Source organism: Chionomys nivalis, chromosome 8 (assembly GCF_950005125.1).
Source record: "Chionomys nivalis chromosome 8, mChiNiv1.1, whole genome shotgun sequence".
NCBI lineage: Eukaryota > Metazoa > Chordata > Mammalia > Rodentia > Cricetidae > Chionomys > Chionomys nivalis.
Genome location: NC_080093.1, coordinates 28253965 through 28277552, shown reverse-complemented (window position 1 = coordinate 28277552; position 23588 = coordinate 28253965). Strand labels below are relative to the sequence as shown.

Below are 23588 nucleotides of genomic sequence, written 5' to 3'. Positions count from 1 at the left end.
TTTAGCAAATTCATCAGCTTAATCCCGTTGAAGCCCTGGCCTGGGCGCAAATCCCTTCACACTACACTGCTGCTGTGGGTCCACAGTGTCAGTTCACGGGCAAATAAATCAGGGTTAATTGGAAGGGGGAGAGCAGAAAGGAGACACATAGGAAGATAACTTCGAGGGACCTGAGTCCTCACTGCTGCTCCGGCGGGAAGGAGCAATCCCGTTCCTCTTCTGCCCCCTGGTGGAATTCTATTAGAAGTTCTCTGGGGGACGTTGTCTAGGGTCAATGTTGTATGTAACGTCACCTCTCACATTGAACACTTTTCAAAGCTAAATATTCTCGCGCTCTTAATAATCTGCACAATATATTGCACATTAAATAATCCGAATCTTCACAAAGTAGAATATATCAACACCGTAGTTTAAAGGCGAAGGAGCTGGGCTCTGGCACACAGGTTCACAGTACACACATTTTTTTCAGTTAGGTTTAAGTTGCAAACCCCAGAATTTTGCATTCTTGGATTAAAAAAAAGTTAGGCTTTTCAGATTATAAGTAGCACATTTCTGAGACTCCTGTGCTGGACATATTAGGAAAGCTCATATATCTATAACCATTTTCACGAAACATGTTGAAATATTAAAATGTTATTTGTTTTCATGAGAAAGCATTAGGGTTTAGGGTTAGAAAGTTCCTCCCCACTGAGCAGTGTTCATATTGGTGACAACCAGCTACCCTCTGATTGGGTTTCTTCTTAGTTTTCCAGTGTTCATATGGGAACTCTCCTTAACTTTTTTCGCTCTCCTCTTCCTTCAATCCCTTCTTTCTTTCTCCTTTCTTTTTTTTTCCTTTTAGTGAAAGTGAAGCTTGAATTGTTCTACTTTGCTAATGGGTATATGGGTGAATTCATTGTTTGCTCCATATGTTGACTTTAGTTGAAAAATAGAGCTGCTACAGAAAAGCACTGCTGTGTAGAAAGCTTGAAAAGGAGAAGTTGCAAAATGCGGAAAACACTTTAAATAAAACTCAATAAAAAGAATATTTGTGTGGTGGCTATCCTATATTATATACATGTGGTGGGTAAGTTTTGTCAGTTTGATTTGATTGAGAAGAACCTAAGAAATTAATAAAGGGTATTTGTGAGTATATCTGTCAAGGTGTTTCCAGGTGCCCTTCCACTCAGAGGGCTCTGACCTTAAGATTGGATTAATGATCTCTTCATGGATCTAAACTGTGATGGAGTTATTGAAGAGATGGTAAATGCTGTCAGGCGAGACTCTCTTGGAGGAAGTAAGCTCTGGAGCTGTCCTTCGGGGCTATATTTCTCTCTGGCCCCTTCAGGTAGTCTCTTGTCTCCCCTGCCTGGCTGTCCCGATGAGGACTGGTCTGCTTCACCAGTCACTACACTTCAACGGAGACATCAAGGTTTAATGATCGGAGACTTTGTCTCCCTCGTGTGCTGTTCACAGTAATAAGAAAAGTGACTAATCTAGTAAGGCACCTTTAAGGCTGAAAAAACTAAGGGGATCTGTAAATATTTGGCGATTCTTCTCTGATATATTGACTTATTGACTCTGACTCCTCCTATGAATAACGACGTGGGACTTTACTGAACTTGACATGCAATGTGATTGTGTGTGGGGGACGTGCAGCCATCTCCAGCCTCCATCACCTCATGAGTGTCAGAGCGCTGCCCCTAAAATGGTGAATTAAAAGAAAAGAATTTCTTTTAAGGACCAAGTTAGACCATTCTTAGAACTACAGTAGGAAATCTGGGTGGATAATGAAAATGCGTGTTATTTTCCCTGTTTCCGAAGAAATAAAATTATTAGATTACTGTATTCATACTCAAATGGCATCTTCTTCAGATTGTTTCACTGTGTGAAACAGTTTCTGGACTGGATGGGTATCTAGTGTTCATTAAGGGTTTTTCACGAACTGTTACTAGCAATGTATGTCAGTGGGACAAAAGCAGCTGATTTGAGGAAATTCGTATGCTAGCTTTAATGGGTTAGTCATTTCCTTCAGCAAGGAGCAAAGGGAGGCACTAAGAGCATGCCTATCATTTCAGAGAAGTGAGTTTTCACATCCGCGTTGTCCTCAAAATCTATTTATTATTATTGTTAATTATGAAGTTTAGTGGGAGAATCAAGGAAGCCAGACTCAGGAAGTGCTTTACATATCAAATGTTTCTTATTGGATGTGGAGTCTCGTTTTTCTCTTCACACTGGATGGTCTGGTGTTATTTGCGCTGAATTTTTAGATATGAATCATTGAGTTACTCTTCTATAATGTTATTTCATGAAAGATGCTTGGGTTGCAGGTGTTTTGTACATTGTTAAATAGTGACTAATTGGCATCTCGAGTGCAGTATTAATTACTATGTTAATTCTATTTGTTGACTTGTCTGGAATTAAACACAATAAGTTCAAAAGTAATTATTTTTTTTATTTCAACTCTATAAAGTATCCAACAGGCACTCTGCAATTACAGCTGCAGGGAAAATACAGAGCAAATCAAAGCAGGTTAAGTTATGAAAAAGTTTTTAATCTACACCAAGAGAGTGCAAGTGGCCGACGACCATTGGATGACAGTTTGTTGCATTCTAACAAGAGACTCTTTCACGTAGCACAAACTGTAAGAGGACGGCCAAATAACCATAGCTGTAAGAATACAAAAGAACTGACCAGTTGTAAAAACATCATACGTTGAAATAAACTGGATAGATGATGTTTAAAGAAACGTCCCTTTACTTAGAAAGCCCAACCTCTGAGTCATTGCCAAGGTCCCAGAGCTCTGTCTGTTGATGCAGGGGCCGAAAAGGAGGAGGGCTACCAACACACTTCCCACATTTTGCTTTCAAGGTCTCCTGAAGAGTTGCCTCATACATGATTTGCATATACAAGAACTCAGAGAAAGCATCCTGTTTTGTTAAGGGGTACACCAAGGTACATTTTCATCATTGGTTTCATAACGAGGTGTGGTGAGCAGTCATTTCCAATTTTTCTTTTGGGTTGGACCATTGTTAATGGAATCTATAAAATGAGATACATTAGGATTTGACTGCACTACTTTTTTTTTTTTTTTACTGAGTCTGCACAGCTGAGCAAAACAGGAATACCTGTATACAGACTGATAGTATGTCATATAGTAATTTGACCTGCACATACATTTATACATTTCACAGAAATGACGCTGTATCTCATGAACAGACACACAGCTCTGGTACACTTAACAGAAATAAGATAACAACTTCATCATTTCTGTAATTCATCAATATTATATAATAAAGGCTTATAAATCGTTAGCAGAAAGAACTGTAAAACGCAGCAAGCTAAGAAAGGACAACGTTTTGAGGTGTGTTTGTCTTTGTCATGCAGCATAACACCAAATTTGTTTTCTTAATAAGATGCCATGAGTTTAAGGCACTTGCAACAACGCCAGATAGCCAGGTCATGTTCTAAACTATGGGACAGATGAGTGACAGTACTGCTGACAGAAGTTTCAATAATACTAACAATTATGACGTTCATTCAAGTCTACTTGGACCTAAAACATTATTTAATACAAATAAAATGAAATCATAATGCTGTGAAACACTAAAAAAGTTATATGTACCACAAAATATCACCCCAAAATATCTATTTACATAAATATTTGTTGTGGTCCTATTGTGAAAGAAAACATTGTGGGAAATGCGCAGATACCTCTATTGTATAAAGTCGGGGTTATTACCCTTGTGTTCAGTATGGTAGCTGACTTGTTTAGCTTCACCATCAGGTCTATCATTTGGAAGCAAAGTGAGAACGAGTCAATAGTTAAAATATTATTCTCCATGTGCAGTTCACATGTATGTTCTCCAATTTTAAGAAAAAAAACTATGACTTGTGAGGATTATAATAAAAATAAACTTGGTTTAAATGCTACATGAACCTGATTCACATCCAAATAATAAAGATCCTAAGTATAAAAATCAACTATAACGATTTCCAAAACTCATTTTCTCTAATGCCTTCGGTCTAATTAAATATTGTTGTGTCCTTTCCTTGGCAGTTTGCAGTTTTTCTGTGATTTAAGACACACAGAAAGCCCTATTTCCCATACACAAAAGTGTCAACAAGAAAGTCAGTGAGCAAATCAAACAAGTTGGCACTATTCTAGTTTATCCAGATGGTCTTTAGTGCAAGAAAAGAAAAAAAAGAAAAGGAAAAACCAGGGGCATGGAAAAGTCCAGAAAGTAAGATGTGGTTTATGAAGCTGGCCATGAGTTATAGCCCTAGTGTCTTGATTAAGACAAGATTTAAATCCTTAAAATTCAATGTTGAAAATCTGATGGATGTTTTCTGTTAGTTATTCCTGGAAGCTAGAGTTCACCTTTATCTCTTGTGATTGTGTTGGGCGTCCTAATTAAAGCTGTGGATGAAATGAACAAAGGTGTATCACAAGTGGAAAACAGCCCACAGTCACACTGTGCCGAAAGCAATGCCTTTCCTCGTCATAGAACCCATATATTCGCGCAAGTTGTCTTAGCCTCAAACCCAAGTCCCAAAACACATGGTCCGTGCAAATTCCTGGGGATTTGTGGATATTTGAAAAATTAGAGAGACAATTCCCTTTCTAATAACAAGGTAAATGTAACATCCTAGCAAGCCTTTAGCACACCTAAGACACATTATCTTACAAAAAAATCAAACATTGATTATAATGTTGGAATTATATGTTTTTTTAAAAAATTAGTTAAAAGATAAATAAGCCTCTAGAAATCACTGAATTTTAGCCAGATGTGTTTGATTTTATATTATTTAGTCTGTTGAAATTCATAGATCTCTCGGGTACTCTAGTAATCTTGAAAAATTGTTTATGAGGGAGGGGATTCCAATAACACAATAATAATAATATCAAGATGAAAGTTTTAATTGAACATTATCCTAAATTAAATGTACTTCCAGTAGTTTTAGGCCTCAAATATTTTAGAGTATTATATATTGATAGGAAAAGCACATTTGAAAGTAGTTTTGAGTATGAAATTTCAAAGAAAACTCCTGTGATTTATTGGTTAGTCTGTGATGACCTAATGGAAAGATTTTTATAGGAATTTCCACATTAAAAAAAAACCTACTGAAAAAATAGCAAACAGCCATTAACACACATTTCCATATCAAGATGCCATCATGGATGGTTGTACATTTATCAGTATAAGAAAAATTCTACCAACCAATAAAGCTTCTGGAGGATTCTGCCTATTGATAACAGAGGTCAACTGACCTGCCAACAACATACTTGGTTTAATTGGATGATCTTTTCCTTGTGTGAAAGACAGTTAGCTTGACATTTTCAAATCTTGTCTTCTCTAGCTAATATGAAATTCCAAGGTTGTAACACTTCTTCACTATTTAGATAAAATGCACTTTTGAGAAATCATCTCCTGTGTTCCTCTCTAACCCCTTCTAACTTTGATAAACTTATCCAGGGAAAGGTCCTCAACTCCTGGCCCAGTTTGGTTTTCCTCCCAGACCTCAAATAAACAAAGCTCCTTGGTATAGTTGTAATCCCATTGACTTGGGACTTTCAGACTGTATATATAGTGTTTTGGTTCAGGCCTAAGACAAGAGACTAGTTTAAATACATTTTTTTAAATATTCTTTCTCTCTGAGCCCTGGACTGTGCTGTGACATCTGACAGGAGTTTGTTTTTAATAAAGTTATGAAAATGCTTGAGTCTCTGGCTAGACATGATGATTAGAATCTGTGTCATCCGTTCAGACACTGACATTACAGATGAATGATAGACATAGCACCTTTTCATTTTTATTTTTTTGATGGGTCTTCATTCCTCCCCACCCTAACCCACCCCTGCCCTAAGGGTTTATTCTTATAAAAGGGAATAGTTTAAGCCTCAGTTTGAGGGTGTTAGGTAATAAATAAAACCAACTGGCTGCTAGTCATTTCCAGGACCATCTGTAAGCACAATAGATATAGTTTTTAAAGATAGGAAATGGTATTGTGAATTCTTTTCCCCCTCCACTTTGTCTTGCCAATTTCTCAATTTCCATGCACATTTTCAATCCTCCAAAAACTGCATCTGCACCTGCCATGGGAGGCTTGTACAGAACCATAGCAGCTGTGCTTTTTGTGTCAGGCCAATTTTTAGAACCCATCAGAAAAGAAAGGTAACATTCAGTCTCGTCATCTGCTAGGAAAGAAACTGGTTCGACATGACCTCTGTGACCCACGAATGTGTGGTCCTCTTTGTACGATGTCTATACTGGCTTGAAGTCACAGGCTCCACTCCCTTCCCTTGACGAACGGGGAGAGCCCAGGTTTTCTGTATCACAGTCATCTATCGTACCGAATATATTATTCTCTATTCTTGGTAGTTCTAGCAAGATACAGACTCTTCTACTGGATGGAAGTGTTTCCTACACTCTTTCAAAATATAATCAGAGCAAAGCAAGGTCATTGCAACAATAGAAAACATCACTTTACTGGTAAAAGGCTTTGCTTCAGGACCACCATGTCAACTGTTATTGTAGGTTCAAACATAAAACATGTGAAGAGCACTATCATAATCTAAGCAATGAGTCCTAATGCCACCGTAGTTACTGGAGCAGCATCAATCAAAGGCATCATGGTGACCCCGAGCACTAATCTTCTCTCTTTCCCTCAGGTTTGCTGGCAGCTGTGTCTCAGAAAAAGCTGTCTTCAGCAAGGCAGAAGCAGGTAAGAGAAATACATTAGAAGTCTATGTCCCAGCCTGAGTTGTCGTCAGGGGGTGGCTCGTCACTGTCCTCGGGAAAACTGTCGAAATTGCTTGTGTCTGTGGGCGACGCAACCTGCAACGTGAGAGAATGAGCGGAAGGTGTTTTGATATTTCTGGTAGAATTGTGAGCTAGAGATTTTATTTTCCATCATTAAAAAGAATAGTTATTCATTCTTTAAACAGATGCACAAAAACAAAATCTGTATATGCTGATAGATAACGAGATCAATGTGTACATTCGGTAACATTTAGATCAGATTAAATGTGTCTGTCTCCTGGACATTTTTTCTTATGAAGACTTTGAACACACTTTTTTCTAGTTTTTAAAATGTAAAGTTCCTCATTATTATTATTATTATCTTCTGTCACTCTGCTCCAGGGCAATCGTATACCACTTCTTTCTGCTCCTATCTAACTTGGTGGCTAAAGTTACTCTTTCTCCACTCTTCTGCCATCCCTATGTTCTCCAGCCTCTGGTGAGCAAAATTCTAATCTCAACTTCCGAAAGAGCAACATGCACTTGGGACTGACTGTGTACTCCTCATTTCTATGCCCAAATCACTCAGTTTATGAAAGTGGTCTTCATTCCTCTCCATGTTGTTACAAATGACAGGATTTCAATCTGCCTATGGGAGGGTGGCATTTTATCAAGCAAACCTATACACGTTTGTTTTTGTTTGTCTTTTGTTTTCTGTCCTGGAACTAGCTTTTGTAGACTAGGCTGTACACTAGCTCTTGTAGATCTTGTCGATCTACCTCCGCCTCCTGAGTGCTGGGATTAAAGGCCCGCTCCTACACTGCCCAACTGCAATTGCTTCTAAAGGGGCTTGGTGTTTGTATACAGGGCATTACAGCGGCCATGCAGCACATGATGTAACGACTGTAGGCTGGCTAAGTCTTTGCCTTGAATACTGACAAGTGCATGTGTGGCCGTGGGATTCTGGGCTAGCTAGGCATTCGCCTGAATATTGACAGGTGCATCTTGCCAGGTGACAGGGAGGCAGGCCAGCATGATGCCTGAATGCTAACAGATAGAGCACACACCGAGTTCCTAAGAGGGTTCTATGTTCTGAAACTAACTGGCCATCATGACTGCTGCACGAAAGAGGAGAGTGGAATGGGGTAAAACCAGCAAAGGAGGCAGAAGCCAGGATATGGGTCCTGGAAGGCCATATTATAGATTTTGTATGCTGTTTTATTTTATTTTTTGAGACATTTTATGTTATTTTTTAAAAGTATAATGAAAGTATTCTAAGAAATATGTTTATTCTAAGTGTAATGGAAGCTTAGAGGTTTGTTCTAAACTTGAGCAAAATTCTTCCATATTTGCTGGCTAAGTGTCACCTTCAGGGCACCAAACTCTTCTAACTATCCCTACTGTATAAAAGTCATCCCTATAAATTTGAGTGAGAAAAATTTACATTAACTATTTGGGCTCTTTTTATTCTACCCTTACTCTAAAGACAAAACCCGTGAATGTAATTGGGGTCAGTGATGTGCACTTTATTGTTTCCTGAATTTAAAAAGAAAGCAATCAACAAAATAAGTCTCAGAAGGACAATGCTTCTATATACAAAGTCTATTGAGTTAATCCCAAAGAACTGGAGCATATAAACAAAATTCACAGGACCATAATAAATCTGTCCCTTCCTTTTTTTTTTTTTAAAAAAAAAAAACACAGCATGCTGTATTTAGCAGGGCAGTGCACTGCTTTCAGCTGGAATCTATTTTAGTTTACTATGGTGTGCACAATTCACATAGTGAACTAGCTATTTTACAGCATTGCCCCAAATCAACTGTACTAAAAAAGAGAACGACCTTTCAGATACTAACAGAAGGAGGAAAGAACATACGGTTTCCAACTCAGGCTAGGGTAGGTGTAGACATGTGAATGAGACAACACTGAAAACGGTTGCTGTAAATTCTATGTCCTCTTAGCTACAAACACATTTCTAACATGTACCATAACAAAAGCTAACTTGTTTTCATGGATAAAGGGCACTTGAGTTTCAATGAAGAATTTAAAAAGATAAAGATAAATCATACTCATAATAACCATCCACAGATTTGTTGGTATTATGTTTGGATTTTAGAATATACCATCATTTTAATATGGTGTTTCATAGCTTTTATAATTTGATCACAAAAGTCTAAAAATATCAAGTCTTTGTTGATTGAAAAATACCATCAGGTGTGAACCGTTTATTAACTAGAAAGTCTACTTACACTTGGAATTATGGGAGGCGTCAAGGTGCCTTTTCTTAAACCTTCCCAATTAAAGCCTTCAAACCATCTAAGAAACAAAAACAAAGACAAGTAAGACATTGCATCTCTGTTACATATTCACACTAGAGCATATTTGATATACCTGATACGTAGAAGGGTCTCATGTAGTCTAGGATCCTTCAAACGTACTCTGTAGGTGATGATGACTTTGAATTACTGTCCTCCTGCCTGCAGTTCCCAAATGGTGGCATGACAGATGTGTGTTGCCACATATGGCTCACAATGTTTTCAATGAGCTTATTTTATAAAATGTAAAAAACTATTAAATTTTTTAAAAAATATTTTTGTCAAATTATTAAAATATTTTAAAATCATCGTATCTAAAGATTTTAAAAATATTTAGGTATAATTAAGGTAAAATTGTCAAATTCACACACCAATTTATCATGCAACTTTTTTGCAATTTCAGGTTTGTCTGTAGGTCTAAGTTCTTGCACTATCTTAATTTAATAAATGTCATAATGTGCTTTTCTCTATGCACCACAAACACTTTCCATCTTTGCCAGTGAATCAATCTGTCAGTTACACTGGGGGTGGATGATCAAAGACCAACTGTCACTGGTCACAGCCTAAAGTAGTCTTTCAGAGGTCTCGGCTCAGGCAAAAATGGGATCCTTGACTTGGTTGCAGAAAATAATTTCAGGGTGAGCCAATATGGGGCAGAGTTAAGACTGGTTAAGAAAGTATTTTAATGTAGAGCTCAGCACTGGGGCTTGCTAGAAAGAGAAACACATGCAAAGAGTAAGACTCCCCCAAGTAAGCCATGAGCTTCTAAAGAGAGGGAAAGCTACGTGTGCTGGAAATAGCTATATATGATTTTTGTGGCTCAAATTGTACCTCAAAAGCTAGATAAGAAATGTTCTCTCATCCCCCTTTTTTTGGTAAATCAGAATACAGCGTGACTTCATAGGTCCCTTGGAAACAGTTGTAATCTGAGTGGAGTCTGAAGGAAAATTCTAGGCAGATCACCAAGACTCCTTCCATTGACCTGTCTGTCAGCAACCATACCTGCTATTTAACCCCAAACCACCTAGATCTGGCAGGGGACAATAGCCAGGTCTCCTCAGACCTCTTCTTCCTACACTCCTGCCTATCAGTCCCTTTATCCACTGCACCAAATGGAATATAACCTATAACTCCAAGTAGGTTCCCTCAAACCCATTCTGCCTATGTGCCTGTACATGAGTCACCTAACCCACCACTGCATCTTGGCATCATATTGAATCTAACCAGAAATTTCTGGTATGTCCCTCAAACCTATCCCACCCACCTGCCTACCAACCACCCATGCACCCAGTCTGATTCTACTCCCGGAACCACGCTAGGTTCCATAGTGCATCTTGGCACCCATGTGCATATTAGCCACCCTACTTACTGCTACCACACAGTGTAGAGTTGGATCTGAATTTTAGGTAGGTCCCTTAGACCCATTCCCCACAACTCCCTCCTTATTATCCAACTATCATACCCACCTTGCTCCCCTGGTCCAGTATGGAGTTTGACCTGGAACTCCAGGTAGAAACTTCCAAAGAAAGTCTGCCACCCCACCTACCAGGACACCCTAGGATCATAACGTCTTGGGTCCCTGCCTCTAGATAAGGATACTCATCCTGGCTTCCACAACACCTTGAAGATGGTGTGCTGTTATCCATCACACCTTTACATTGCACTACCTACTCTCACTGCGACCCTAGCTCCTCCAACCCAAGCAGCACTTGCAGAACTCAATGAGGTTGCCACAACAGAAAACTGGCAAGAAGGTTCACTCATAGACTCAGAAGTTACATTCTCACTTGCCGAGATTACTTATGAAACCCCATTCGCACAACAACACAGAGTGGCCCCAAAGATTGAACACCAAGAACCATTCAGTTGGTCCATAACCTAGCATGTTAGGGTAACAGCAAACTGAGATCCAAATACCACTCCACCAAGATGAGATGAGATAGTCACAACCCAAACTGCCAAATATCTAACTCCAGATGCCTAGGCTCCACTGGGAAAAAACCCACAAATAAAATACATTCAAGGAACTCAGAGGTGATCTGAACAAACACCTAAATGAGGAGCCTGAAATTACAAAAAGCTGAACAAAGCGATGAAAACAAATCAAGATATGAACATTAAATAAAAAGGATGGATCCTTTGAAGGAAAGTCAAAACGATATAACAAAATGAAACAGGGAGTTAAACAGAAAGATCATGGGAAAGTCTCAGCAATTGATTGCATCAAGTAGAAGAGATAATAATATCAGGTCTTCTAAAAAAGAATTTTTTTTTTTTTTGGTTTTTCAAGGCAGGGTTTCACTGTGTAGCCTAGGCTGTCCTGGAACTAGAGCTGCAGACCAGGCTGGCCTTGAACTTACAGAGGTCTATCTGCCTCTGCCTCCCCAGTGCTGAGATTAAAGACAGGTGCCAGCACCACCCAGCAATATCAGGTCTTGAAGATAAGCTAGAGGAAATGGATCACTCAGTCAAAGAAACTATTAAACACAAACTCTCTCTCTCTCTCTCTCTCTCTCTCTCTCTCTCTCTGTCTCTCTCTCTCTCTCACACACACACACACACACACACACACACGCGAACAAAACACTTAGGAAATCTGGTACACTATAAAAAGACCAAACATACATACAAATTTAGGTGTAGATGAAGAAACCCAGGTCAAAGGCACAAAATAGATTTTCAATAAAATCATAGAAGAATCTAAGGAAAGAGATGCCCATTAAAGGGCAGGAGGCACGAAGAGCTCCACATAGACAAAACCAGAAAGAAACTCCCCATGTCACATAATAACAAGCATACTAATTTTTTTGGCAAAACATAACAGGACAAAGAAAGAGAACTGAAAATATCAGGCAGAAGAAAAAGTCATTTCTAGTGGCAAGTCCAACAGAACAACACTTGCCTTTTCAGTGGAGACTTCCAAAGCAGAAGGGCCTGGACCAATGTTCTACAGACACCAGCCTAAATTAGACCTGCCCTCCCAAGGGAATTATGGACTTTCAGCTCCTATGATGGATGCCTTTACAGGCGACATTGCCCTGGCTTTCTTAGCAAAAGCCTTCAGTCAACATTTCTGAAGTCCCAGAAAGCTCCAGACAGGTTAAAAATGTCAATTTTCTTTTCATTATTGGGGCTTTGTTCTTTGCCTTAATCAACAACTTAGGACTACTTACTAACTAGACTTGTATGGTGTTGATAAGGATGACCCTAAGCCACAGGGATTCTTATCAGCCCCAGCACTGGGAAGTTTTCATTTAGAAAAGCCTTGTGTCTTCTTTTTTTTTTTTGGTTTTTCGAGACAGGGTTTCTCTGTGTCTTTGGAGCCTGTCCTGGAACTAGCTCTGTAGACCAGGCTGGTCTCGAACTCAAAGAGATCCGCCTGCCTCTGCCTCCCAAGTACTGGGATTAAAGGCATGCACCACCATCGCCCGGCCAGCCTTGCGTCTTCTACGTAGCAAAATAAGGCAGCGTGAGGACTCTTCATTTAAACACTAGGGGACACTTGCTGCTTACTTCTGCAGCTGGTTCCGACAGTGTGTGACTAGCTAAGGTGCTCACAAGCGGTGGTGGCTGTGGCAATGCTGGTAGATTTATAAACAGATGTGACTCTAATACACCTGTCCCTGAATCAAATTTAAGTTCACTCATAGCAAAACAGAGAAAGCGCAGGCTACAGACTGACTGGAAATGCCTGGTAAACTCAAGGCAATAGAAAAATCTTATTCAAACAGTTCAGAAGAAAAGTACTCAGGGACTTTGTAATTCATGTCCCCTGGGAAGAAAGGCCTTAACTGCTCTTGTCACTTATGTCTTTGGAGCTAAAGGATCATAAAGTCTATAATCCAAACAGTCACAATGTCCTGTCTGTTTAATCTCCATAATCACCAAGGAAGTGGAACTAAGTACCTTTCCTTAACTCCTTACAATGGTCTGGTATGTTCTGAGAAAGAAATTGACAATGAGATCTTATTCAAATGCTTCCCTGTCAAGAATGTATCTCCCATGTGTGCTGTGAGCTTCACATGGTGGATAGAGATCTAATCACACACAGGCTGAGAGAACTCAAAATGCCATATATTCTATAAAAAATTGTCCCTCCTGAGACTCCCTAGCCTCAATGATATCCTGAGAACATTCCACTTAAAGCTGTAAATTCTGTAAAGCTCTAGAAATTCTCTTCAAACAAGAAATAATAAAAAAATGAGACACACCTTAGTATCACAACTTCCCAAATTTGGCCGTTTGTCTTTTTTTTTTTTTTTTTTTTTTTTTGGTTTTTCTTTTTTAGGCACAGTCAGCATATATAATCAATGGTCCAAATCTCACAATTTATTTTTTGTAATGTATTCTACACTGGATTCCTTCTTGGAATTGTTCTTTTGTGCTTTGCCACATTCTCATTATAGAGCTATCAGTAGGTTCTATGGCAACCCAAGGGCTCTTACTTTGAAATTCAAAAGGTATCCATGAGGAGTTGGAGGGGAAAATATAGGATGGATATAATCATATTTCATTGTGTACATATATGAATTTCTTAAAGACTACATTTTTTTTTAAAGAGGATAAGGACAGTGACCCTCAAAATTCTGATAGCAGCACATGGAGAACCCACGCCCTTCATATATATCTGATAGGTCAGGCTTTGTGTTGTATCCTCAGTCCAATCTAGGTCAGAATCTGACTTAAGTTTTAGTCAGTTACTAGCATCATGACTGTCAGGTATCTCATGAATAAAGAGGCACTGCTGTTTTTCTTGCTTATATTAAATATAACAATCTATGTGATACTTTCTCATTTATAAGGTTTGCTGTCCCAGGTAACCATACTGTCCCTTATAGATTTCCATGGGATGAGGATCCTCCAGGGTCCAAACTCAGACATTCTTATCTCATTCCTAGGTATAATAGGTTGAGACTTTAGCTGTCTGGATGCTTAATGTTTGCATCCCTGTTCAGAGCAAAGACATTTTAAAATATAGACCTTTGAACATTATCCATCGTTTAGTTTAAGGGATCAAAGTCTCGGGGGGAAACTAAGGTAATACTGGAAGAGAAGATTGAGAGGACATGAGAAGGAGAAGTAAAGCTTCATTCCAGTATGGTCAAAGCTTCCTGCTAGACCAGAGTCGAGAACAATTTGCTATGAAGATTACCTACATAGACACAATGTTACTGTTACACAGAGCTGTTAAAACAAGGAATCTGCTTAAGGTTTAAGTGTACATGACCTTTCTCCTTTCCCACTTGTAAGCCTATGATTCTCTAGGACTCTCACTAGAAAGCCCATGTATAGTAAAAGATGTCTTAAGCAGGCACGATCATCTGTCCTGTTGCAGAAGCACAGGCTTTATTAAAATTAATAAAAAAGGGAGGCATTGTGGAGGCCTAAAGAGGCCAAAGGTCAGAGAGTTTTGGGACTTGTTTTTAGTTCGAGATTATTGTGCTTCTAACTCAAAGTTCTCACCTAGTTGTAACTCAGAGTTCTGCTCTCCCAAGGCTATTGTAAACAGATGTGGCTAGCTGCCAGACCTCCCTTGATCCTGAATTAGGGAAGTAGCTGGTACCTACCTAAAACAAAAGGTCCTGAGTTCAATTCCCAGCAAACACATGGTGGCTCACAACCATCTGTAATGGGGTCTGGTGCCCTCTTCTGGCCTTCAGGCATGCACGCAGACAGAATATTGTATACATAATAAATAAATAAATAAATATTAAAAAAAAAAACAAAAGTCTAAGGAACCAACTAGGTTCTTGTTCCCTTTATGGAAATAACTTGGGATTCCACCCAGGGAGTGTTTGCCTACAGAGTGTTTGGTCTAGGGCATGAACCATGACTGTGCCCCACAACTTTCAATTTGTATGTTAATGCAGTCCTTTTGTTCTGCTCCTGCCTCTTGAAATCAGGGGTATATTAAGCTGTTGGAAATTAAACACAGATGAATTTTCAGTACTCACTGAAATTCCCTCATGATACAAAAAAAAAAAAAAAGTCTTAATCCCTCTTTGCAACCCTAGTAACTCAACCCTGGTAAGTTTTATCTTATCCTGTTGTCCATCTTATCCCACTTATTTCAAGAGCTACCTTATATTCTCATTTGAAAACAATTAGGGAAAAATTAGGAAAAAAGGAAACAAAAAGATTCCTAGCAACCTTTGACGATATCACTTGATAGCCATCAAAATTGAACCCATGGCTCTTGCTAAGACACCCGAGTGTGGCTTCGTTGAGAAAGCCTACATCCATACGCGGGTATGTCTTTCTGAATGCTTACATTAGAAATCCCTTTCTAATAACCTTAACTCTGCTTCATCTTCAGCTGACCTGAAATGCAGGGCTCTCCTCAGCGAAGTCAAGAATCCCATTTTGGCCTGAGTAGAGAAAGCCTAAGGAAAAGCTTCAGCTACTCTAAGAGGGTTACAGAGCTGTGTCCCTGTCTCCTACTCACACTGCACCAATGATTAAAAACCTCTTTATGTAGCTCTATCTCTATATTTGACCTTTAATTAAAAAAATAGGGTATGATTTAGGGAGCAATTTTGCTTTCCTCATGCAGCAGAAAACAAAGTTAGAAATATACACGTTTTTCTTTGTGCCAAAGGGTACAACAAATCAATACTGGTTAGTGTTAATGGAGAGAAACTGAGTCAATAGATTGCTGCATAGAAATGAGTAAATTTCTAGGTACACATAGAAAAGTTTAGAAAACGCTCTGAATGTTCTGACCAATAACTAGAAACTTCCACTCTGGGGAAATTTGATATGTTTTCTAAATTATATTTAAAAAAATCACTTACTTGTGTTTTTGAATGTCTTTCACTCCGTTTTTCAAATTTCCTAACCTTTCTGATGGGTTGTCCCTGCAAATGAAATAATCATCATGTGAAAAAAGCCAGATACTTCCACATTATGATTCTTTTAAAACAATGCACTTCAAATACTTACCTGCATAGTTTTTTAATTAAGTTAGCAGCATTTTTTGCAATCTTCTTTGGAAATTCTATCATGTCAATCCCCCGCAGGATGATGTTATAGGTTTTCATCGGGTCTGGGCCTGAGAAAGGTGGACTACCAGGAAGAAGACAGAAAGAGACAGGGCTTTACTCACAGACTAGGAATTAGAAAGTGGTTACAGCCACATGCATGACGTCAGCTTTTATGTGGAGGGGGACTGCATTAGTTGCATTTTGCTAGCCACAAAAGAAAGAGTTAGAAAATAACCAAGCTCTGTGGAAGGCTTCCCGGCCGCTCCTTAGCAAAACCTTGGTGGCTTGTGCAATGGTCCCTCTCACGCCCTTGTTAGTCACTGTGCTGTCTCCAGAACCACACATCGCCTCAAGGGTGGCACTTGGGTGATTATCAAATACTTGACAAATTCTTTCTTCAGAAGTTACTTTCTGGGTTTATATCTCTTTGGGGAATAAATCTTAGGAATTATTTTATTTTATTTATTTTAATAGGAGCTCATATTCTTCACCTTTAGGCTATGGTAGTCCTTATCTTGTTTGTGGGTGTCTTTCTATTTACTTTAGTATATTGTTAGCTAGGTAGGGATTGCAGCTTTTCTTGCCATTCAAATGGATACACATGTGATTCTGTTTAATCTCTTACTGTCTGCACTTTATGTGGTATTAGAATGGGATGTCCTTTTTTATTGATTTTTATTGAGCTCTACATTTTTCTCTGCTCCCTTCCCTGCCTCTCCCTCCCCTTCAACCCTCTCCCAAGGTCCCCATGCTCCCAATTTACTCAGGAGATCTTGGGATGTCCTTTTTATTCTTTTGAGTTAACTTGCTAGTTTTGATCTTCTTTCAAAAATAAAGACTCAAATACTTAGTCTTTTTGTGATTAATTTAGCACTTTTTTGGGGGGTGGGTTATTTCTCTGTGTTACAGTCCTAGCTGTCCTGGACCTAGCTCTTGTATACCAGGTTGATTTGAATTCACAGAGATCTGCCTGCCTCTGCCTTCCAAGTACTGGGATTAAAGATATAAAATCCCAAGTGCTGAAATTAAAGGCATGTGCCACCACTGTTCACTTAAAAACTTTTTTATATTTTAGTTTTCTTTCTAACTGGTGCTTTTCACATTCGTGTTTATTTTAGACAACCAAGTAATTTATTAGAGATGCCATTGTATATTTTAAAGATGGTGCATGCTTAATCTACACTAAGATATTCATAACCCTATGAAATTTTATTTAGTAGAAAGTAGCTATATAATGCCCCAAATATTAATAAGCAACATTTGATGAACATGATTTCACAAAATTATTTGTCTGCACAGGCACAGACAGGATTATACTGTATGTGTTTTTTTAAATGCAGATGTGTTCAACTTAATTTTGCTTCAAGCAGGAGTAACAATAAAAGAAGTTATAAGTTTTGAATATGTATTTTTTAACAACAATATCAATTTCTAAAATATTGTTCTAAAATAAAGGAAAGAAATCTGAACTTTGAGTTTTGTAATGCCATGCTTCAATTATTAAAAATATTTGAGATCATTAATTTTGAATGATGAGAAATAAATGTATCTATAGCTTTCCTTCCATGTTAACTTTACTGACATTGGTATTAAAATGGTTAAAGAATATAGTATTCACACTCTCTTCAATAACATTTAAAATATTTCAGCTAAATTCTAATTAATCATATTAAACACAACAACACCCCATTTACCAGTTTCTCTGTTGCTGAGACTCTCACAGATTCACTCTTTTACTGACTTTACCAGCCAGTGTTTGTGAGAAAGGCCTCTGTGAACAATATCTATGTCATGTTTTAAGTTTAAGAACAGCTCTTCATGTAAACTACCCTGATTAAATTCTTTTCTTTCTAGGGACTACATGATTATTGGGAAGCCATCTTTCAACATTGAAGGTGATGAAGAGAAGCTGGGGCCTAACTGCAACCCTAATCCTCTCATGGCCAGCACCATGCATGCATCACGTATTTGTGCCTCTGATATCAATTCCTCAGCACCGAGATTAGAAAATTGGCTGCAGATACATCATGGTGTTGGTGCTCCGAACATTCTGCCAATAGTAACACCTAATAGTGAGATTTCTGAATCATCTGTTACTCTAATCTTTCAATTTTCTTTGAGGAAAGCCATGCTTAAAATGTTCCTTTTTTCTTCATCTACATTCTATTCTTCCTGCAAGGCCTAGGCAGTCTTAGCCTTACATTGTACAGAAGCTTCTGAACTCCACAGGTCGTGCTGACCCCGGGCTACTCAACATCTTTAGCACTTACCACGGTAGGACATTCATTTTTCTTACAGTAGTCTTGCTTGGGGAACTCGTAGCCTGTCTTATGTCCTTCGGTATTCCTAATGACTGATGGTTATAATATTATGATGAACAAATAGCTGACATTTCAGCTATTTCAATACAAAGCCTGTAAGCCAGTCCTCTTATTTCTAAGGAAATCTGTCCATAGAATTATTTATATGATTATCATTTCTTGTACTGTATGGTCAGCTAAATGACTAGTGTAACAAATCCCAAGAAAACTTGATCTCTCTCTATTATATACACACACAAGCACACACACACACACACACACATACACATACATATACACGTGATGGCAGCAATGACAAGATTAAAGTTGGTGTTGAATTGTTTGCACTCAAGTGATCTATTTTGCTGCTTCCTTTATGAATATGTGACTATTTGCAATAGTAACTGAAGTTGAATTCCATGGTAGAGTGAGGTACACTGAAGATCATCTACTCAGAGTGCCAAAGGCAGGAGTGCACAGCTGTCTGAGGCCTCTTGTTTGCAGTTCCCTGGAAATGTCCATACCTGCCAGTCAGAAGCTCATACATTAGGATTCCTAGCGACCAATAGTCAGCTGAAATGTCATGACCTTTGTTCAGAATGATCTCTGGGGCTACGTATTCTGGAGTCCCACAAAAAGTCCATGTTTTCTTTCCAAATCCTATTTTCTTTGCAAAGCCGAAGTCAACCTTATGAAGAGAGAAAGCAAGACACTTAAGCTATTTATGATCAAGCTGTAGAAAAATATGTATTTAGCTGAGCACACTGACAATACCAAAAAAGAAAAGTCATTACAGTCCTGTTTTCTAAAAGGAATCATGTATGTTGCAAACACAGATTCCCTGTTCAAATTCTGTTCCAATGAGAAAAGTGAAACCTGAACATAGATACAATTAAAACCATTAAAAGAAAAGCCTGTTTCTAGAAACACATTTTCATCTTTTCTATGCCTCCCTCCTCCGAATATTGGCTGTGGAATAAAGAAAGAATTTCTCCTTTAAAGAGGCAGAGATCCAGGTAGCTCATTATAAAAGTTTTCCTGGAATATGCATGCTATCTTTTGATGTACGAAGTTGACACTTCTAGTATTGAATATATGACAAGAAGGTTTACTGTTGAAGAAGCTGAGTGGCACAATTAAGAAAGCAATATTCTACTCTTGGTAAACAAGCAGATAAAACAAAAATCTATCCTCTTTTTGTGGAACGTTTTGGAGGAGCTACAAATACAGAAAGCATCCTTTTTGCAAAGTGATTTGGTTTAGATTCAAATAGTTACATGCTGTTGATACAGATGTATCTAAAACCCATGCCTGGGTAACAATTCCAAAAGTTTACATCTAGAACCAGGTATCAACCGGTTCAAGGCTCACAGAAATTAGACAATTTTAAATAAAAGAGCTTCTCTTATACAGTAGCCTCTCTTGCCCAGTAGTTAGTGTTATCACTGTGAACACAACTTAGATAAATTACCTCAGAACTCATTCCTCAAGAACATTATTCTTAAATATCAAATACTAAAATGTTCACAGTCTTGTGTAACACCATTTTTCACTGCATTTAAATGCAGAAAGCAGGCTAGAAATACAAAACAATATGTATAAGTGCTTTCAGGTCTATGAATACATGCTAACAATGGCATTTTCTAGCAGTTGTTAGGACACATGCTTTGTGGGGCTATTATTAATTCAAATGTAGCCAATTTAATGTCTCATAAAACTTTACATAATTTGAAATACATTGTAATAGGAAACTACGGTGCTCACACTGCCTTCAAGAAGTTATAACATTGAAGTGGAAAGTATTTTGTGTTAACAAATGAACAAGAGTACAGTAGAACTTCAGGACACAACCATTGTGTGAAACACACTGACCAGTTTGGCATAACCTCGGTGATCTAGGATAAGATTTTCTGGCTTGAGGTCCCTGTAAATGATTCCTTTGGAATGCAGATAGGCAAATGCTTCTACCACACACGCTGTGTAAAATCTGGTGGTCGAATCTTCAAATGAACCCCTGAAAATGGAAAACGCGATAAACAGTGTATGAGAAATTCATTCTCTAGAAAACTGATTCATGTGTATGTGAGTTCATCATATTTCTGCAGCAAAGTTGGCTCAGAGGCCGATGTTACATATTACATGATTTTCATTCCATTAGGAGGATCGTTTTATGGGCCCCTTTGAGTGGGACAGTTAAATCTAACTTCCTGGAAGGCTCAAGAAAGGATCAATAATGTTAAGTTTCATGGACTTTGTGGCTTCCTCTAAACAACCCACTGCTATATAAAAAGTGCAGAGTCCCAGCCGTGGGAAGAAGAAGAGTCCTATATTAGCACTTGTACACTATTGCTTTTCAAATGAGACGTTATTTTGATTAATTAATTATTGTTTATTCTTTTACTTGGGATCAAACCCAGTTAGTTCTCCATATATATGTATATACACTTGCCAAGTCCTATACCATCTAGCTGTATCTCTAGTCCAAAGAAGTCATATTAAACAGAGTCACCTTCAATAATAAGCCTATATATATAATTAATACACGATTTAAGTATATGGATTTTTCATGGTTACTTTTAACAAATTTATATATGAATCTTTCTAAAGAGTGGAGATAGGGTTCTTGTTAATGTGAAAATGAAAGAGGCCAATGTTTACAGAGAGCCAAACCATGGGGCTACAACACTGCCAACCTTCTCACCTGCTAAATGCTAGGTCTCTGAAGCTTCTGCCACCAAGACAAACAGTGTCTACTGATGTGGGAGTGTCATATATCAATTTGTTGATTTCATTGGTTAATTAATAAAGAAACTGCTTGGCCTAATAGATTAGAACATAGGTGGGTGGAGTAAACAGAACAGAATGCTGGGAGGAAGAGGAAGTGAGGCAGATACCATGCCGTTCCTCTCCAGGGCAGACGTGATGAAGTTCCAGCCCAAGATGGACGTATGCTAGAATCTTCCTGGTGGGTCACCATCTAGTGGTGCTATGCACATTAATGGAGGTGGGTTGATAAGGATGTGAGAGTTGGCCAGTAGGAGGCTGGAGCTAATGGGCCAAGCAGTGTTTATATGAATACAGTTTGTGCGTTGTTATTTAGGGGCATAAGCTAGCCAGGCAGCCAGGAGCCGGGCGGCAGGAATGCAGCCCGCAGCTCCCACTACAGTCTACCTTCTTATCAGGAGGAAGCCATGGAACTAAAACACAACTAGGAGAAAAAGTGCCTGGAAGGAACTGTTAAATTCCAACATGTAACAAGGAAGTATTTTCTCTTGTCTCTCTGCTTCCCGTTTTTCTCAGTTTCATCTATATGTGTATATGAGCTCTAAGGTCATTCCTTGTCTCTGGAGCAGAACTTTTATACTTGTTTATCCACTGCACTTAAAATAAGTGTCTTCTTTTTTTTTTCCTCAAATACTGAGGTTCAATTGAATATGTTGGGGCATTTCATTTATATTTTAATAAATAAAACATGCCTGGAGATCAGAGAGTAAAACATTTCCACTGGTTAGCCTTACAGACCAGGTTGTGGTAACACACACCTTTAATCCCAGTAGCCACACTAGTTGCCATAGAAACTGGGCGGTGCATGCCTTTAATCCCAGTGGTGCACGCCTTTAACCCCGGCCATAGAGAGAATTATAAAACAGGAGGAGAGAGCTCTCAGTCTCATTCTGAGACTCCTGGAGGCAGGATCACCATTTCAGACTGAGGTTGAGGTAAGAGCCAGTGGCTGGCTGTTTTGCTTTCCTGACCTTCAGGTTGAACCCCAATATCTGTCTCTGAGTTTTTATTAATTTTGCTTTATGAATAACTTCAGAATTTATGACTGTTAGTTAGCACTTTACAAGCTCCGGAAGTAACTGTGATAAAACAGAAGGTGCCACCACTTCAGGTGGTGCCCACAAACAATGGTGCAGGATCTTGCTCGTAGGCGGGTCCCTGATGCCTGCTAACATTTTGGTGACACCTGCTTCTTTTTAAAAACTTGAGTAAAGTCTAACAACCCGAGCATTGGAATGTGGCTACATATTTACAAAATTCATCTGCAAGTCCAAGCCTAAAGCAGATGTCTTGCAGGCAGTTTTTATTTAGAAATAATATGTTCAGCTGTGCAGACTTGGCTTACCTGCTGTATTCACTGAGTAGTTACAAGCAGTGGGCGTGAGTACAGCTAAGCCAGGTATGAGAGCATATAGCTGTAATGCTAATACATGGGAGGCTGAGGCAAGAGGTCAGCCTGGACTGTAAAGAGCCCTTATCTCAAACATGAATCATACAAATAAAATTCCAGACTGAATTAATCTCTAGGTATGAAGACATTTACTGCTCTAAATGTCAGAACTTTAGCTCACATTACTAAGTTTTTATCATTGTCCCAGTGAGAGCTGAGGGACACATCTGTGATTTCTGAGGGTGGAGGAAGCTCTCTCAAAAGAACCACTTCCACAGCAGGGAGTGATTGATGTCCTTAGGCTATGCTTGCCCTCTGAGGGATAGAAAACCTTGGCAGATCTAAAAGTCTGCAGTTCTGGAGACTGGAAAGGGATCAGAGCATTCATTGTCTTGAGTTCCCTTTCTCCTTTGGTCTTAATAAAGTTTAAGCATGTTTGCCTATCAAGAATGTAAGATTCTTTGAAATTAGATGCTTTAGTTAAAAATAAGCATATATATATATATATATATATATATATATATATATATATACACACATATATATACACACACACATAAATGTGTGTGTGTGTCCCATGTTGTATATGACTTCAGTCTCCTGAACATTCAGCCTTCCAGAGTAATACTAATCAAAACAGCACATGATTGAAGTATTAGAGACTGCACACTCCTCGGCTTGTTTGAATCCAGAGATTGATTATTTCATTTCACCAGGAGTACCCAATCTGTATCTGAGCCATTTTGAAATTTACAAGGCTCTAGAAGGTTGGTTTCTAATTCTTTCAACAATCTATATAGAGTATACCCCTTATAAAAGTATATTTGTAACTGATTTTTAAAGGATTAAGGAAATCCTTGTTTCAAACTTTGAGAAATGAATTCATGGCAACAAGGCATCAGTAGCGCATGGTTGCACCCCTAAACATTCGATCAAGGCCACTGAAAGCAGTCCCAGAGCATAGCATTAAAGTGACTCAGAATGAAACATTACAATTAGAATTGCTAATGGCAATGTAAATTTGATCTAAATAGAAGTGAAATCTTATTTTACCAACTGTTTAGAGTTGCTCAAAGAAATAAATCATTTATTCT

At 38.5% G+C, this 23588-nt stretch overlaps 1 protein-coding gene across 3 annotated transcripts in view; it reads right to left on the bottom strand.

Moving 5' to 3' along the window:
* Positions 1-5844: 5844 nt before the first annotated feature.
* The window catches only part of Prkg1 (protein kinase cGMP-dependent 1), a 1098375-nt gene continuing 1080631 nt past the window's right edge, over positions 5845-23588 (bottom strand). For all 3 annotated transcript variants that reach the window (XM_057777191.1, XM_057777190.1, XM_057777192.1), the window contains 6 exons: positions 20193-20334; positions 18845-19008; positions 15980-16102; positions 15832-15894; positions 8972-9038; positions 5845-6818 (listed from right to left, as the gene is read on the bottom strand). In XM_057777191.1, coding sequence (XP_057633174.1) covers positions 6720-6818; positions 8972-9038; positions 15832-15894; positions 15980-16102; positions 18845-19008; positions 20193-20334 — 658 coding nt within the window. In that variant the 3' untranslated portion in view covers positions 5845-6719. The remainder of the gene's footprint in view (positions 6819-8971; positions 9039-15831; positions 15895-15979; positions 16103-18844; positions 19009-20192; positions 20335-23588) is intronic.